We start from the raw sequence: 16,270 nt of genomic DNA on the forward strand, positions 1-16,270 counted from the left end.
ATACATACATACATACACATACACATACATACATACATACATACATACATACATATATATATATATATATATATATATATATAGGAAAAGAGGGAAAGAGAAGTAAAAAGAAAAGAAAGAGAGAGATCGAAAAAGAGTAAGAACGAAGCGGGCGCCGTTACGATAAAAGAAGTTTTTCGGAGAGCGTATTCGGGAGCGTTCAATGGTCGAAGCAGCTATGCGCCACGCCGTCGTAGGGCTGTTAGCTAGCTAGTTCTGACTACGGGAGGTCTCGGGCCGCAGTTACGACCTCGAGAACGAGCGGGTTCGCCTCGCGAAGATGACCATAATAGTCTTTTTGATCGACACGTCGGCCTCCATGAATCAGAGGGCATATTTGGGCGGGCGACCCACGCTTTTGGATGTAGCCAAGAGCGCCGTGGAGACTTTCGTGAAGGTACGCTAGTCAGACAGCTTTCCCGGCCGGGAGATTCAATTGTGATTGCTGTGCCCAATCATTAGCTCGTGTGCCATTGTCAAAAAGAGCAACGTGTAATAACGGACTCCCTGCCTTTTACTTTCCTGCAACTCGTAATTTTTAATCGTTTAATCCTTTTTTCTTTTTTTTTCTGTAGGTAAGACAAAGATCACCAGAGAGTCGTGGAGATCGTTACATGCTCCTGACCTTCGAAGATCCGCCCCAGAATATCAAGGTATGTTTTTCTTCGTATTACACTTGCTTTTACATTCGTATCTTTCACACTTTTTATCCTTTTCCCTTTTTCTTGTTCCTAAGATCATTGCATCTCTTTCTTACACGCACACATACGCTAGCTAACTACCATGTATAGTGTCTCATGCATAAAACTTTCAATTATATCTTTTCTCTCAAATATCTTTTCTGTTTTTCCTTTCAAATGCACCCATGATTCGTTGTCTTATATGACCAATCGATGCATTCATGCAGAATTGCCATGTTATTGGTCCCCTTCGATTGCTGAATAATTGATAGTCAGCAAGAAGGCAGCAAAGTGCAGCGTGCACTTGCCGTATCTTCTGTCCTCGGTTACGGAAGAGCAGCATTGTGGGTAGTAATACGCGAGTGGGGGCCTGCCCACGAGGGTTTCTTTCTTTATGGTTACGTGCGCGCCAAATTTACGAAATTGATATACACAATTTCGTTGATAAGACAAACTTACATGTGCTTTCCTTTTTAAATTTTAGAATCTATGCTTTGTTAATCCCTCTCCAACAAAAATTTTCTTTTAATTTTATAACAAAATTTTGATTTCATTCCATCCTATTCAATTTTGTGTTTATGAAATTTATTTATAAGTTGAAGTAGGTCTTTTTTTTCAGAATTGAACATGATGATCAATTAAGAATGGCCCAAGGTTGAAAGTTGTTATAAGGATTAAGGTACTGTCACCAGTTTGGTAATGGTAGAGAAGTAAAATAAGTTTTCCATATGACAGTGGATCCTGAGACAATAAAGAATTATCATGCATTGGATAGAAGTTAATGTAAATATTGTTGATACAATGATGAATTTAAAAAATCACCAATGTGATTGACAATGAACGTTGTGAATTTTTTATGGCTATTCTTTATTGTCTGCATATTTAATGTTACATGGAGGTTCTCATTATTGCAGAATAATTTTCTTCTCCTCCATTGTTGCTAAACTTTAGTGACAGAACTCCAAACCTTGTAATAAGTTACAATTTTGTATCTTTCTTGAATCATTAGCTTTGTCATTATTTTTGTTTTAGAAATAAATTGAAAAATAAAGATCAAGATTCTTCCAATATGGAAGACATTTCAATAAGAACATATATGATTTTTTATATTGTTATATTACGTTGAAGAAGAAATTGTTTTCTCTTGGTTTTGATATATAACTAAACAAATACTCTTTTCTTCTAGGCTGGATGGAAGGAAAATTTAGCAACTTTTATGAACGAGCTTAAAAATTTACAATGCGTTGGGCTAACAACACTAGGTGCTGCTTTGAAACATGCTTTAGATGTCTTGAACATAAATCGTATGCAAACTGGCATAGATACATATGGACAGGGAAGATGTCCATTTTATTTGGAACCATCAGTAATCGTTGTGATTACAGATGGAGGAAAATATACGACTAATAGTGGAGTTAATCAAGATGTAAGTTTCTTAATTGTATTTAAAAAGTAGAAATACCATCTTTTCCTTTTTTATGAAAAAGATAATTGAAAAACAAAAAATGATTATTACAGTTTACACTACCAATGCACTCTCCTATACCCGGATCTGAACTAACCAAGGAGCCATTTAGATGGGATCAAAGATTATTTTCTTTGGTACTTCGTTTATCTGGAACTCCGGCTGTCGAAAGAGATACAGGTTTAGTGGCAAGTGATTCATCTCCTATAGATGCTATGTGTGAAGTTACTGGAGGTAAGGAAAAGAAAAATATTTTCATAAGATAATTTATTCTATTGCTGCTCATAAAAATACTGATATAAAAAATCTATTATTCATTGTAGGTCGTTCATATTGTATAACATCTTTTAGAATGATGATGCAATGTATAGACTCTTTGGTACAGAAGGTTCAGTCTGGTGTGGTAATAAATTTCGAAAAAATTGGACCAGATCCTCCATCTTTAAATAACGAAACACAACATGCAGACGACGATGAAAATGAGGATGAAAATAATACAACGAATGGAGCACGGACGTATCTTCCTAATCCAACGGTACCAGGAAACACAGCATGGCATTCTTGTAGAAGACTGATTTATGTCCCGAGATCTGCTCAGAAAGGTTTCGCGGTTGGATTCTGGCCGATACCTGAAAGTTTCTGGCCTGATCTGAGTGCTAGTTCTTTGCCGGCTAGATCGGCACATCCGAATGTAAAATTTACTTGCACCAGTCAAGAGCCTATGGTGATAGAAAATCTTCCATTTGATAAATATGAATTAGAACCAAGTCCGTTGACGCAGTACATATTAGCCAGAAAACAACCGACAATATGTTGGCAAGTTTTTGTGGCGAATTCTTACAAATCAAGTGAAGTGGGTCATCCATTTGGATATTTAAAAGCAAGCACTAATTTAACGTGCGTAAATTTGTTTGTCATGCCTTACAACTATCCAGTGCTTTTGCCTTTGTTGGAAGAACTGTTTAAAGTGCATAGATTGAAACCAACGAATGAATGGCGAACACAATTTCAAAATTACATGAGAACAATGCCCACTTATTATGCAGCAGTAAGTTTTCAATTGATTATCAGAATATTTAATTACTTTATTAGTAAATTTGAATAATAGTGCAATTTTGTATTACAGTCCCTCAGGAGAGCTTTAACTAGAATGGGTGCACCTACACCATTAGCTCAAACATTAATACCTGATAATATGGATAATTCGTTATCCTATAGTGTCTTAAATTATTTAAAACGATTAAAAAATCAAGCTAAAATTGAATTTGATAGACTATGTAATGAAGTTCTTTCCAAACAACTTGCTACTGCCAATATGACAAAAAATTTAGTGAATGGTAGTACAACAGTAACAGAAGGTGTGAGGGTTATTCCTAGAACTCCTTTAAAAAAAGATTTGGTAAATATTTGTTATTATCTACTATATAAAAATATTTGTGTTCTTACAGAATTAATATTGTTTTTTAATCTAATCTTCAGGTATCACATCCATTATTACAAGATAAATTTACCGGATTGAGGGATCAATTAAATGAATTCGGTGGTTTTGTAGTCGGATTAATTAGAAATCAACAACGTGGTGCGCATAGTTATAGGAACGCATTCGACGTTCCACGAAAATCTTTGTTAGATCAAGTTGTTAGAATGCGAGCCAACTTCCTACAACCTGGGTTGCTGCATACAAAATTACTTGATGATGATTACGTTCACTCAATGCCCCTAGCACAAATGGGAAATTATCAAGAATATTTGAAACGTATGACTCCACCATTGAGAGAAATAGAAAGTGCTCCAGTTAGACAACATATGTTTGGTAATAGTTCAAAATATTTGATAACTAATCTAGTTATTTTAATTTAAAAATATTAAGTTTACATTTATGTTAAAAGAGTATCTAATTTCTTGTGATTAAATTCCAGGTAATCCATTCAAAATAGATAAAAGAATGATGGTCGACGAAGCGGATATTGATATGGTTGGTGCAACATCTTCAACTTCCAAGGGCGGTCTTAAACGTAGCTTGCCTGCATCGGATGGAGGAGGGTCGCCTGCTTCGAAAGCACCGCCAAATAAACGAAAACCGGGTCCAATTCCTAAAGATGTAGTCGTACGGAGACCGTCGTATACGCCTACGAATACTCCACCGAGTTCGCCAGTACCATGGGTTGACGATACGAAAAATCAAGTGACCCCAACTGCCGACTCGAATCAAGTTTCATCAAATATAACAAATTCTACACCTAGTGTATCAAATGCGCCGTGTATTAATTCGCCGGAGAAATTAGTAAATGGCCTTGCAGAAATGCCAACAATACCAGTTTTCGAACCAATTCCAGTGGAACATACTAACAATCACATGGATGTTCCACCAACTTTAACACCGGTAGTTAATAATGTTGATACACCTAAGAGCGAAGTGAAAACCGAGAAAACGGAAAATGTTAAGAATGAGTGTAACAATCTACCTCTTAATGATTGTGTTGAAAATAGTGTGAGAGTTGAAAATTCGGTTGATGAACGATTGTCTAATCATATCGAAGAAAAACGCGAGTCCAAAGTAGAAAAAGACAAAGTTTTGACGAAAAAAGAATTGGAAGATATTAGAAGACATAATTTGTCCGTTCGAGAACTTGTATATAAGGAAGTGCGAAGAAGAGGTACAAGTAAGTTGAAATGGATACGTATTTCTATTATCTTTTTATGTATATCTATAGTCTATGAAGAAGGAAATCTACAAAATAATTTATACCAATAATTATAATCTTGTTTCAGATTATGAAACACTATTTTCACATTTACACCAAATTCAAGGGACTCTAGATATACGACTTGCATTTTTGCGAGATATTGTGAAAGAATCATTACGATTTAAAAGACGTAATTTGGCATCATTACTAGAAGATCATTTGAAAAATCTACAAGAAGATAACTGGACTGTAAACCATAAGGTGAATCACAATGGTGCCACAAAAATAAGTTAAGAATTCATTGCATAATCGGGGCATTATTTCGATAACGAAAAGTACGAATTCAGTGAATGAGATGCAGAAAGTATAAGAGGGATACAAAATACCCCAATAAAAGCAAGTCGTACATCTATAAAGCGATAAGCATACTAGCGTTTAAGGATGTATGTTGCCAAGGCGTGAGAAGTGATAATAATTGTTAAATCTAATGAAACAAAATAGCATTCTGTACGTCAACCAAGGAGATATGATTTCAGTACTTCTCTTGTTCTTTATTTTGTTACTGTACAGTTGGTAGAAATATGTTTTGTTCTGTATGAAAGATCAGAAAATCTGTGTTGCGACAATAAAATCTTTTTAGCAACAATTTAATAACTTTATAAACATTATTTAACATTCTGGATATAAATTTATTATACAATTTGTAATAATTTTTTAGTTTTTGGATTTGATATTAGAGTAAAATTACTGTATGCTATTCCTATTATATCTTTCTTCTTATCTAAAAAAAAAAAAAAAAAAGGAAAAAAAAAAAAAAAAAAAAGCGGAAATGTAAAAAAACACGTTAAAATGAAAATAAACAAAGCGGAGATGTAAATAAACACGTTAAAATGTAAATAAAAAATTTTAAGTCTCAAATGCAGGCATTTGGGATACTCCACATTTTGGGTAATAATTAACAATTGTAACTTCTTCTGTTTTTCAAATAAATTGATGTAAATATAACGCCCTGAAAAAGTACAACAGTATTAGAGTAGTACAATTTTACCAACTGTACGACCAAAATTAATAATAAATTTAAACAGAAATGACTATATGTTTTCTTTGACTAAGTTTTCTTTATATATATTTTTTTTTTTTCTAAGATTTTAGCATGTACTATATTGTGATCTAGTGTATAAATGCAGGTTCAAGGTCATTAACATATAACGTGGTTTGTAAATTTAGTTGTGTATATTATTAATAGTATGAAACTATTTGGGTCTGATTTTTATAAACTGGAAAGATGCTTAATATGCAACATTAAAAATTTAACACATATCTTTTGTTTAAAAAGAGGTTGTAAAAATTTAAATTTTGTAAGTAAAAGATGCATATTATTTTATCATGTAATTTGCTAAATTAAAATACTTTGAAAATAGAACTTGTTTGATCATAACAAATCTTTCTTTTCTGATTTTTCTAGCTTTCTCAAAAATGGAATTTATTAAAACATTTTCAATGAAGGGTTGACAGTGCCTAATGCTATTGAAAATTAGTGTAAAAACGATTGTATTTATTTTTAATCCACTTCAACGATTTTGTTTCAAATGTATGTCTTATTAAAAAATAACAAACTATTGAACTGGCTGTAAAAATAAAATTCTTAATAAAAAAAGCCAGGTATATTTAAAATAAATTTTATTGTTATTACTTTAATCGTTATTTTACATTGAGTAGAAGTGGGTTGAAAAAAGGTATACAGTAATAGCAATGATTTATATAAATAATTAATAATGTCAAAGTCACTTGTTGCTATTTATAAGGAGTAATAGTGATTTGACCAAATATTAAGTGGATTGTCCTGGATTAAATGATCAGGCAGATTATCTTACCTATTAATCAATTAATTGAATCATGAGCATTATATGTGTACTAGAACTAAAGGAATTTCATCTGCACTGCATTCATTGTCATTATTCACATAAAAATAGGAGAAAGTTTTATGGGGCATACTAATAAATTACAACATATCATCTGTATCATTAAACAAATTTAAATATAAAGGGGCTTATTCTTTGATTTTCTCTGAATGCATTTTGATATAAAGATTATAATAATAGACATATATATTGCCCTTTTATATTTAAGGAATATTTTTTAAGTAAGATAATCAATCTGAACTTTTTTACAGGAACATTATATTCTGCTCTTTGTAAATTTAGTAGTGAAATTGTATATCAAATAGTATTTATTAATTGAAACCGTTAAATGTTTAATAAATTATTTTATAATAATGGAGCTTAGCTGAGTCTTGAAGACAATGATGCTAGACGCTTATTGGCTCCAAAGAGAAATTAATAAGAAAGTTGAATGAATATAACACAAAGTGCGATTCTATAATGAATTAATAGATGATAAGAAAAACTATGATGGGATAAGTAATACGATTACAAAATTTTTGTTATAGAAATTGTACTTTTTAATGTATTAATGTTTATTCAAGCAGATTAATTGAAGATGGTTATAAAAAATGTCAAAAATATAGGAAAATACTTTGTACTATTTTGATTAAGATAATGCATCTTATAAGTTTATAAAAAAAAGTGTTCGTTTGTAATTTTTTTCATGAAAGTGAATTTTATAATTCAAATATGTAAAAATCATTTTAGAAAATGAAAAATTATAAATTTAATACTTTTGCACATTAAAAAGGACTAAATTATATACTTTGAAGGAAAAGACTAGAAAAATATTAGTGTTTACAATTTTTTATGCCCTACAGTCCATTAAATTAAGATAATGATTTTATCAGCAAAATATCTTCAATTTACTTCTAAGTTCAATTCAAATTGTAATTTATTATATCCATATTATATATGTGTTCTTATTGTCTCCTTTAAAATACATTCAGTTGTTATCCTTGTATCTAATGTATTAGTATGTGCGTTATTGTACATATACCACTGTAAATAAGCATATATTAACGGTTACTATCAAAAAACTTATATTGAAATGATTGTTCCATTTTTACGTTTATATTTAAAAAGAGAAATATAGCAAATAAGCTTAAAAAATAAATTAAAAGATAATTAAAACATTTTATATGGTGTGTTATTTTCATCTAATGTTTCAAATTAATTACGAAAATTATTCATTTACACATAAAATTTATGATCAAATACTTGAATAATAAAAAGACGATTAATATACACTGGAATAGGTTATGTTTACCACACTTCGTACTGATATTATTTCAAGTTTGCTTTAAAATTTGTTCTAATATAAATACAGAATGTAAATAAAAGTTATATAATAAAAATAATAGTAGAAAATCCGAAAATCTATGCTCGACGATAATACCGATGATATTTATATCAAGTCAATGTGTCTTGTACGTAAACAATTACTGGTCAAATAATCTATATACACAATCTATATAAACAATCTTATTTTATAAATGGAGACATTACATAACTTCTTTTAGTATTATTTAAGAATAAAAATTTATTGCGCAGTCATCGAAAGTTTATAGCGGCAGATAAATATACATTCACGTTAAACAATTTCATTTAATAAATAACACATTGATATTGAAATATTGTAACACAAAGTTGTGACAAAAAGTTAATAAACATCTATTGTTGGCTTGATTATATTTATAACAGAAAGTATATATAATATTGTAATATTAATATTTATACATCAAACATTTATTTTCCATAAAATTAACTAACATATGAAACTGACTTTATTATCAAACCTTTGGTATTTCTTCTTGAAATTTTAATTAAGTATAAATGTACAAATATATGTACACGTGTTTATCAACAGAATTAATAAAATTTCAATCAATAATATCAAAGTAAATGTCGATTACATCCGTTACTTCAGTTTCAAAATTTGAATCTACAATGCAACGTTACACACAATATATTTTATTGATATTGAAGAATATTAGTAACTAAATACTATATTTAAACGAAATACTCAGTTTATAAAATACTCTTATAAATAATATGGAAAAATTATTGTTAATAACTGATGATTTAAAGAAATGAGAAGTATCGATAAGTATAATCGATATTGGAGACTTTTAAAAAAATCGGCAAGTAGGATGATTGGAAGGGATGAGAGACGGTGACCGAGAGGCTCACATCAAAATGGCCGCATTTTAGTCTACAGACGATTTTTCTTTACTGTTTGCCAATAGCCGCATAAAGGGCCTGGCAGTGTTCCCTTAAGTGGCAGATCTGTTTCGCCGGAAATTTCGCTGTCGAATAATCTGAAAATTTTCGTGAAATAGAATAAACTTTGGTAAGAAAATTCAACCGCATAATTCCGCTGCCAAATAGCCGGGCCAAGCCCATTGTCTATTGACTAGTTCATTAGAACAGAAATTTCTTACTCGCGATTAACGCTGTTACGCCTATCAATTATAAACGAATCTTTCTAAATACAGCTCGTAATATGTGTAATATGATTTACATGTACAATTACTGTCAAATATCTATTACCTCTGAATTACTCATTGTTTTTAACATTACAATGTCATTTTCATACAATATATTAGTTTACCTAAAATAACAAAGTCAAAAGTATGCCGTTTATGTGTAATACTTACATTGATGAAGTAATACTTATTCTTTATATTAGAATAGTCAATGCAGAAGAAATATCATTACAAATATGTCATCTTAGAATAAAAGATGGTATCACCCTAAACTCTTTTGTTTTAAATGAATTTGATACGATATTTTTTATTCAATATCTTTATTCATTTTAGGTTTTGCATAATTTTTGTACATGATGTTACGTCACCAACATCACACAATGCAAAACCAACTTCGAGATCATAACAGGTTTGTAATATAATATAAAATTCTTTGTAGTTCATACCGGAGTATGATGTATATTTAAATATTTTTATTTCATAATGATAAAATATGAAGTGATCACTAAATACTAAATACTTAAATTTTTATATTTATTCTATTTGATGTTTTATTAGAATGGGTGGTCCGATGCGTCCTATGCAGCAGGCAAATATGGCCCCTTTACATCAGCCTCAGCATCCGTTACCGCATCGGAATCCACATCAACAAATACTGTCCATGCCCCCCCATCAACAACACATTCATCACATGCAACATCCTGGACCACCACATGGAAATCCAAGGCAACCAATGTTGATGGGCATGAATGCACATAATGCGAATGGTACATTGAATAAATTACAGCGTGTTATCATACATTAGTAAATTATTTTTAATACTAGAAAGCTAACTAACATGGGTCACTTCTTTTAGGCACCATGGTTAGCGTCAGTCTAAAGGATCAAGCAAATACTGTTTCTGTGACTCTACAAAATCCAAATGTACCACCACCACAGTATCCACCACCGCAAAATAATCAACGAAATCCCCCGCCTCCGCAACACATTCAACAACCGCAAAGCATAGAATCAAATAAACCAACTACAAATGAAACAAACAGTGGAGAGTCCAGAGATCAAAGTCCACCTACTCAAAATCACGTTAATGTGACTGATTCAGCTTTGGCAAACATGAAAGAAAAAACACCAATGTGCTTATTGAATGAGTTAGCACGTTTTAATAAAATTCAGCATCAATATAGGTTGACTAATGAACAAGGACCAGCGCACAAAAAGCGATTTACGGTAACGCTAAAGTTGGGCGAAGAAGAATATGTTGCTGAAGGTCCTAGCATAAAAAAAGCTCAGCACAGTGCTGCTACTGAAGCATTAACGAAGACGTGGTATCAACGACCTCCGCCAAAACCTACAAAGACTATGAGAGTTGGACACCCGGGGAAATGTTTTGGCGGGCCTGGTAAATGCATACCATATGTATACTGATTACAAAAAATATATTCAGAGAATGTAAATATTATGAAGTTTTAAACTCTTCTCTCCATTATAGGAAATTTGCCACCAACTGTTGAATTAAATGCTTTGGCTATGAAAAGAGGAGAAGCCACTGTCTATACTTTTAGACAAGCTCCACCAGCAGGATTACAACAATATGTTACAAACGGTTTAGGACACTTTCCTCGAATATTTAATCCACGTTTTCCTACATATAATCGAGGTTTCCATACAGAACCTCAATTATATCTTGTATCTTTGAAGGTAAAAGAGTAATAAACACATCATTATAATTGTATTTCTGGATACAAAATTTTATTCAAAACATTAATTTATAGGTAGGAGAACGTGAATTTATTGGTAGAGGTCTGACAGGTCAAGCAGCACGACATGATGCGGCAAGCAAAGCTTTAGAACAATTGCGCCAATTGCCATTACCAGAAGAAATAGCAAATAATTGTAACAGTGGCGAAAACGGTACATTAGGTGAAGCTAAAGATCCGATTGCAGAATTGAAGAGCCCTGTATCATTAGTTCACGAAAAAGCATTAAAACGTGGCTTACCTGTTAGTTTTGAAGTTGTGTCAGAAATTGGTAAGCCTCATATTCGGACATTCAGGACGAAATGTACTGTTGGAGATAAAGTTACATTAGGAGAAGGACCTTCAAAGAAAGTAAGTCTTTTTGTATTTAAAATATAACATATTTTATATAGGTTCTTTGTACTAAACTAAAAAGCATATGATATATAATATATTTGCGATTCAACGCATAGGTATCGAAGAAACACGCAGCGGAGTTCATGTTAGAAGAACTCAATCGTCTACCTCCATTGCCTGAAACTATTCAAAATCGTTTAGTACGCGTGAAACGCAAGCCACCAGCAACAAAGAAAAAGTCGCGAAATCTTATAAAAGTTTATCAAGAACCACGTTCTGACTCTGACTCTGCAGAAGAAGTAAATCCAGTTTCGCGATTAGATCAGATACAACAAGCTAAACGAGAGAAGGAACCTGTCTATAATCTGATTGAAGAAAAGGGTGCTCCAAGGCGAAAAGAATTCGTTATGGAGGTTACTATGGGACAATATTCTGCTCAAGGAATCGGTCCTAATAAAAAGTTGGCTAAGAGAGCTGCGGCTGAAGCTCTTTTAACACAGTTAGGTTACACTAAGCCCCAACCACAACCGACGAAGCCATCGATTAAAACAGGAGAAAGTGAAAATGCTGAACAAAAACCTCGAAAAGTTACCTTCCTAGAAGATGAGCAGATCAATGAAACTCAATCTCATCCACCAGTAGGAGGTACGATAATGTACACTTAATAACAATTTTTATAACATCCATTATGTACAAATTATGAATACTAAAAGTTAAAAATCACATTATTTGGTATAATACATAAGTGTCCTCAAAAATTTTTACATTAATCAGGAACTATTGGACGTCAGTTAGTACCTGGACTTTTATTAGTAGACGGAGGTCAGGAATCTAAATTAGGCAGTGGACCTAGCGTACAAATTGTTGCTGAAGAACTACGAGGACAACAGCAACAAAACCCACCCACTGTTTCTCCCAAAGATCAATTGAAATATCTGTCTCAGTTATTTAATTTCAGCGTGGAATTTAACGATTTTCCAAAGGTATATATAGCTATCTTCATCTATAATTTAAAATATATATTAGCAAATAATACATGTAGTTGTATATAATGTGGAATAACAAATTAATAATTAATTTTGTTTTCAGGGAGCAGTAAACAAAGAATATCTATCACTTGTAACATTAAGTACAGATCCACCACAAGTTTGTCATGGCAATGGGCCAACAAGAACTGCGAGCCGTAATCAAGCAGCATTGAAAGCTCTATGTACTTTAAGTAAGCTGGGTCTTGATAATGCATCCAACTCACAAACAAAAAAAGAAAAAGGTGCGTCTGGGGATGGAATACATATTAGTATTCAAGTTAAAAACAATATAATGGATGGAGCTATTGATAAGTAGTTATATAGTATTTAAGATTTACATATAAGCTTAATTTACATTGCCCTTTTAAGGCATTGCAAAGGAAAATTAATTTAAGGACATTTCAAAAAGTCATTGATGAGAACAATATAAATGTCTGAAAACAAAACTTAAAAGATATGTGATTTCATTATAGGTTTAGTATTAATAGTAAAAATTAATATTAAACCTTAATGTTAAATCTTCTGAAATACTATGATAAAATTTTTCATAACGATTTGATTGAATTCTTTTTAATTTGTTAAATAGACAGGCGTAAGAGTCATTGTTTCCAGTATTGTGTGTTTCTAATATTTTTTATTATATATCATCAATTTTTTATTCCTATTAGTATGTATGTTGTTTTTATGTGTATATTTTCCTTTAAAAAAATTATTTTTTATATACTATTAATCATGTGTTCCATTTTTATTAATGTATTTACATATATTACAGTTGTTGAATGAACTAATCGGAGGGAGAATGAGTCTTCTTGATCTATCTTTCTTGGGCCTTATTGCACGGTAACTTCGATATTGAATCACCGATGACTCTCGATCTTCATACATAACGCCATTGCTTCTTTAACTTAACGGATCGCGGATTTTGAAGATCAGTAGCTTTTTATGAAGGACAAATCTTTTGCAGTGCCTTAATCGCATCAAAAAATTGCTCAAGCACCAATAAATAATACAGTCTTCTTTCTTCTCCTTTTTCTTCTTTTCTTTCGCGGCAACTGATCGTTTGCAGCAGCCTTTCATGGATTTCTGCAACGATTATAAATATGGCACGATGAAATTGTATCTACAATTGCGTAAATGAATATATATAATTTAAATCATATTTTTTACGCTTAAACATATAATAACGTCTTGAAGTAAGAGGTGTTATTGGTGCTTGATCAAGATTGTGATCTTAACAGTGATTATTGATTCTATTATATTTATTATAACAATTTCATTGATAGGGTCACAATCAGTAAACATAAACTGTTTAAACATCGTAAATGAAATGGTCATTTTCCAGAGAGTCGTGGTTTGTGATCATAAAAGCATTGTAGAAACATTAAGCGAAAAATATTGAAATCTGAGATGAAATGCGGCCATCTCCTAATTTCTTTATTTAATCCTTGGCTTTCTCATTCTCGCGAATAAAATGTCTTTTATGTCTTATTACCTACTATGAACGCGTACAAATCAGTGAAACAATTTCATGATCTTCATTTAGATTCATTTACATAGATGTAAAGCAACTTTAATAGACTAGTCTTATTTCGTATAAAAAACTCAATGTTTTGTTGAGCGAAATGAAATTCTTAATAATGATTAATTTTGAAATTATATATAGTGATCAATACAAAAGAAGCGCATTTTCCAAAATGAGATTCGGCAAGAAATTGAAAAGAATTATGTGTATTAAGTGTCTCCAACTGAGAAAACAGTTTTTTATCATCGTAATATTCACCAAATGCTTAAGGATGCTTTATTAAATCAATTTAATTATAATGATTTACAAGATTGCACACAGGTAAATAATACAAAGATGATACAGGTTTGACAATTGGTTGGGGACTCTTTAAACGTATTCGATTGTTCTCCGAGTTTTTGTTTTAGAATTTGTAAAATTGAAGAAAGGTAATGTGATATATTCATATTATTGCCCCAATTTGCTTTTCTATGGGGCCTAGAAGCACTCTGGGGTTATATTCGTGTTTTACAAGATATTGAGAAGTAAAGGACATTCAAATTTTCATACATCCGTTATCTAAAACGAAAATGGAAGATAATCTGGATGTATTGGAAATTATAGATAAAATGGTAATAATTCAAAATTTGTCTCGTTGAATCATGGTTATTAATAAAATATGTTTGATTTAATTATATTCAAGATTCCGATGAGACTACGCTAAAGGGACAACGTCGTCGAATTTTGTCTTATTGCCAGAAGCTTATAACGATACTAAATTGGTCATGATATAAAGAATATCCAATAATGAATGAAGATAATGTCGAGAAATAGAGTTCGTTCTATCTATATAAGAACAAAAGAAAATAATACTATTATATGATTCTCTTATGAAGACTTATCTTATATTCATTATTCTCACTCCATCATTCTACAGATTTCTTAAATATTAATGAACCCTTAAACAAAAAGGAAGGAAAAAGAACATAAACAAATGATCGTAAAATTTCAGTAAAGCAATTGATTACTTTTCCACGATATGTAATACGCTCTGTATCATGGAGATGAGAGGAAAGAAGGGTTACTTATATCATTTATAATATTTTATTCTTTCAGATAACCATTCATAACGCGATACCTTCCGAATAATTTATAGCTCACTCGAGGACGAGTTAATGAATGTTCCTTTTTCTGAAATATCGCTTCATAGGTGAGCCTTCCTTCTTCACGTGGGATTCAGTGTTCCAAATAAAAGAAACAATGAAAAAGAGTCGTGGTGAACCTCTTTCGCATAGTTTTTTCAGTAAAAAAAGTAAGAAAATGAAAGAAAAAGAGAAACATGAATCCTACGAAAATGTACCCCTGTTGCAGGACCTATTTTATCCGCGTAAACTGTAATACAATAGTTAGTCATAATAATAAGCGAATAAAGTATTAATTACTAAGATGTCTGAAGTGGAAGTATCTCGATGGAACACAACGATTAATGTGATTCCGAGAAAACGTGGATGCATTAGAATAAAAGGTGACGATCTATAGTTTGCTCAACGAGACAAGAGAGTAGACATAAACGTGGTGATTCCAGTCACAGCAATCACATTTTATTCGTGTCTACTCTTTCATCTCGTTGGGCAGACCATAAATACTTATTTTACAAGTAACTCTTTCCTTTTAAATCTGTAACTATCGGACAATTGTACTATTGGCACGGAAATTTATATACCTGACTATTATTAAATTGTAAATTATTATGTCGTAAAAACATACGTACTTCGTTTTGTGTTCCAACTTATTGATAAATAAATGCACAAAAATTTCAATTTAGTATTTTCAACAATTAAAGCGATTTTATGTTCGTATAATTAAAACATTAAGTTTATGTGAATTGTGTACCGATAGTTAAAGAAATTATTTCAATGAAAGTAGTTGAAAATGTGAGTGAATTATCCAAAAATTTCTATTAAAAAAACGTTTAAACGACCCGTTAATTTAATCTGATAATGCTGTATATGTTTATGTTAAAAGAATGCTTTCCTAATGATGGGAAAAAAGATCATACTATGCGATTTATTGTTTTTAATGTTGTGGTATAGAAAATGAAAGTTGCGCTTAAAATAAATCAGTTACTTTGTTTTTTCTTATTTATTCCTTAAGAGAATACAGTTATAAAATGTAATTTTCAGTAATATCGAGCAAAGAAAAAGCATGATCGAACGGGAAAAAGACTAAGAAATAAATAATGGCAGTAAAGATTTTACACTGATAAAGTTTTTTATGGCGAAAAATCGTTAACTCTCTTTTAAAGAATGGTCATCTAATACGTAGATATCTATTGCTTATTTAAA

At 31.3% G+C, this 16,270-nt stretch overlaps 2 protein-coding genes across 5 annotated transcripts; both read left to right on the top strand.

Annotated features, from left to right (window-relative positions):
* The first annotated feature begins 84 nt into the window (after positions 1-84).
* LOC100745095 (integrator complex subunit 6) lies at positions 85-5,701 on the top strand. 3 transcript variants are annotated; one of them, XM_024367268.2, is made up of 10 exons: positions 419-436; positions 615-692; positions 1,339-1,398; positions 1,906-2,145; positions 2,238-2,418; positions 2,508-3,232; positions 3,311-3,583; positions 3,664-3,997; positions 4,104-4,847; positions 4,957-5,701. In XM_024367268.2, exons 4-10 carry the CDS (start codon positions 1,936-1,938, stop codon positions 5,163-5,165), a joined length of 2,676 nt encoding a protein of 891 aa, XP_024223036.1. In that variant the 5' UTR covers positions 419-436; positions 615-692; positions 1,339-1,398; positions 1,906-1,935; the 3' UTR covers positions 5,166-5,701. The 3 variants fall into 3 exon arrangements, with proteins under 3 accessions (XP_033176332.1, XP_024223036.1, XP_024223035.1); XM_033320441.1 differs by lacking the exon at positions 1,339-1,398 and having other exon boundaries at positions 85-436; XM_024367267.2 differs by lacking the exon at positions 1,339-1,398 and having other exon boundaries at positions 436-531.
* A 3,262-nt stretch (positions 5,702-8,963) lies between these two features.
* On the top strand, positions 8,964-16,044 carry LOC100745216 (double-stranded RNA-binding protein Staufen homolog 2). Of its 2 annotated transcripts, XM_003488986.4 has the most exons (10): positions 8,964-9,167; positions 9,637-9,712; positions 9,862-10,070; positions 10,160-10,702; positions 10,793-11,001; positions 11,076-11,411; positions 11,513-12,041; positions 12,171-12,379; positions 12,486-12,666; positions 13,197-16,044. In XM_003488986.4, the coding sequence occupies exons 2-10, from the start codon at positions 9,657-9,659 to the stop codon at positions 13,205-13,207; spliced, it is 2,283 nt and encodes a 760-aa protein (XP_003489034.1). In that variant the 5' UTR covers positions 8,964-9,167; positions 9,637-9,656; the 3' UTR covers positions 13,208-16,044. The 2 variants fall into 2 exon arrangements, with proteins under 2 accessions (XP_003489034.1, XP_012240384.1); XM_012384961.3 differs by lacking the exon at positions 13,197-16,044 and having other exon boundaries at positions 12,486-12,983.
* The last annotated feature ends 226 nt before the right edge of the window (positions 16,045-16,270 follow it).

Source organism: Bombus impatiens, unplaced genomic scaffold (genome assembly GCF_000188095.3).
Source record: "Bombus impatiens unplaced genomic scaffold, BIMP_2.2 scf_0317, whole genome shotgun sequence".
Lineage (NCBI taxonomy): Eukaryota > Metazoa > Arthropoda > Insecta > Hymenoptera > Apidae > Bombus > Bombus impatiens.

What these genes read in the sequence shown, in the direction of transcription:
- LOC100745095 (XM_033320441.1), top strand. Translation starts at nt 320, where the DNA reads ATGACCATAATAGTCTTTTTGATCGACACGTCGGCCTCCATGAATCAG. An exon ending in ATAGTGGAGTTAATCAAGAT is followed by an intron (nt 2,146 to 2,237) that starts GTAAGTTTCTTA and finishes TGATTATTACAG; the next exon opens with TTTACACTACCAATGCACTC. An exon ending in TATGTGTGAAGTTACTGGAG is followed by an intron (nt 2,419 to 2,507) that starts GTAAGGAAAAGA and finishes TATTCATTGTAG; the next exon opens with GTCGTTCATATTGTATAACA.
- LOC100745216 (XM_012384961.3), top strand. Translation starts at nt 9,657, where the DNA reads ATGATGTTACGTCACCAACATCACACAATGCAAAACCAACTTCGAGAT. An exon ending in GAGAAGGACCTTCAAAGAAA is followed by an intron (nt 11,412 to 11,512) that starts GTAAGTCTTTTT and finishes TTCAACGCATAG; the next exon opens with GTATCGAAGAAACACGCAGC. An exon ending in AATTTAACGATTTTCCAAAG is followed by an intron (nt 12,380 to 12,485) that starts GTATATATAGCT and finishes TTTTGTTTTCAG; the next exon opens with GGAGCAGTAAACAAAGAATA.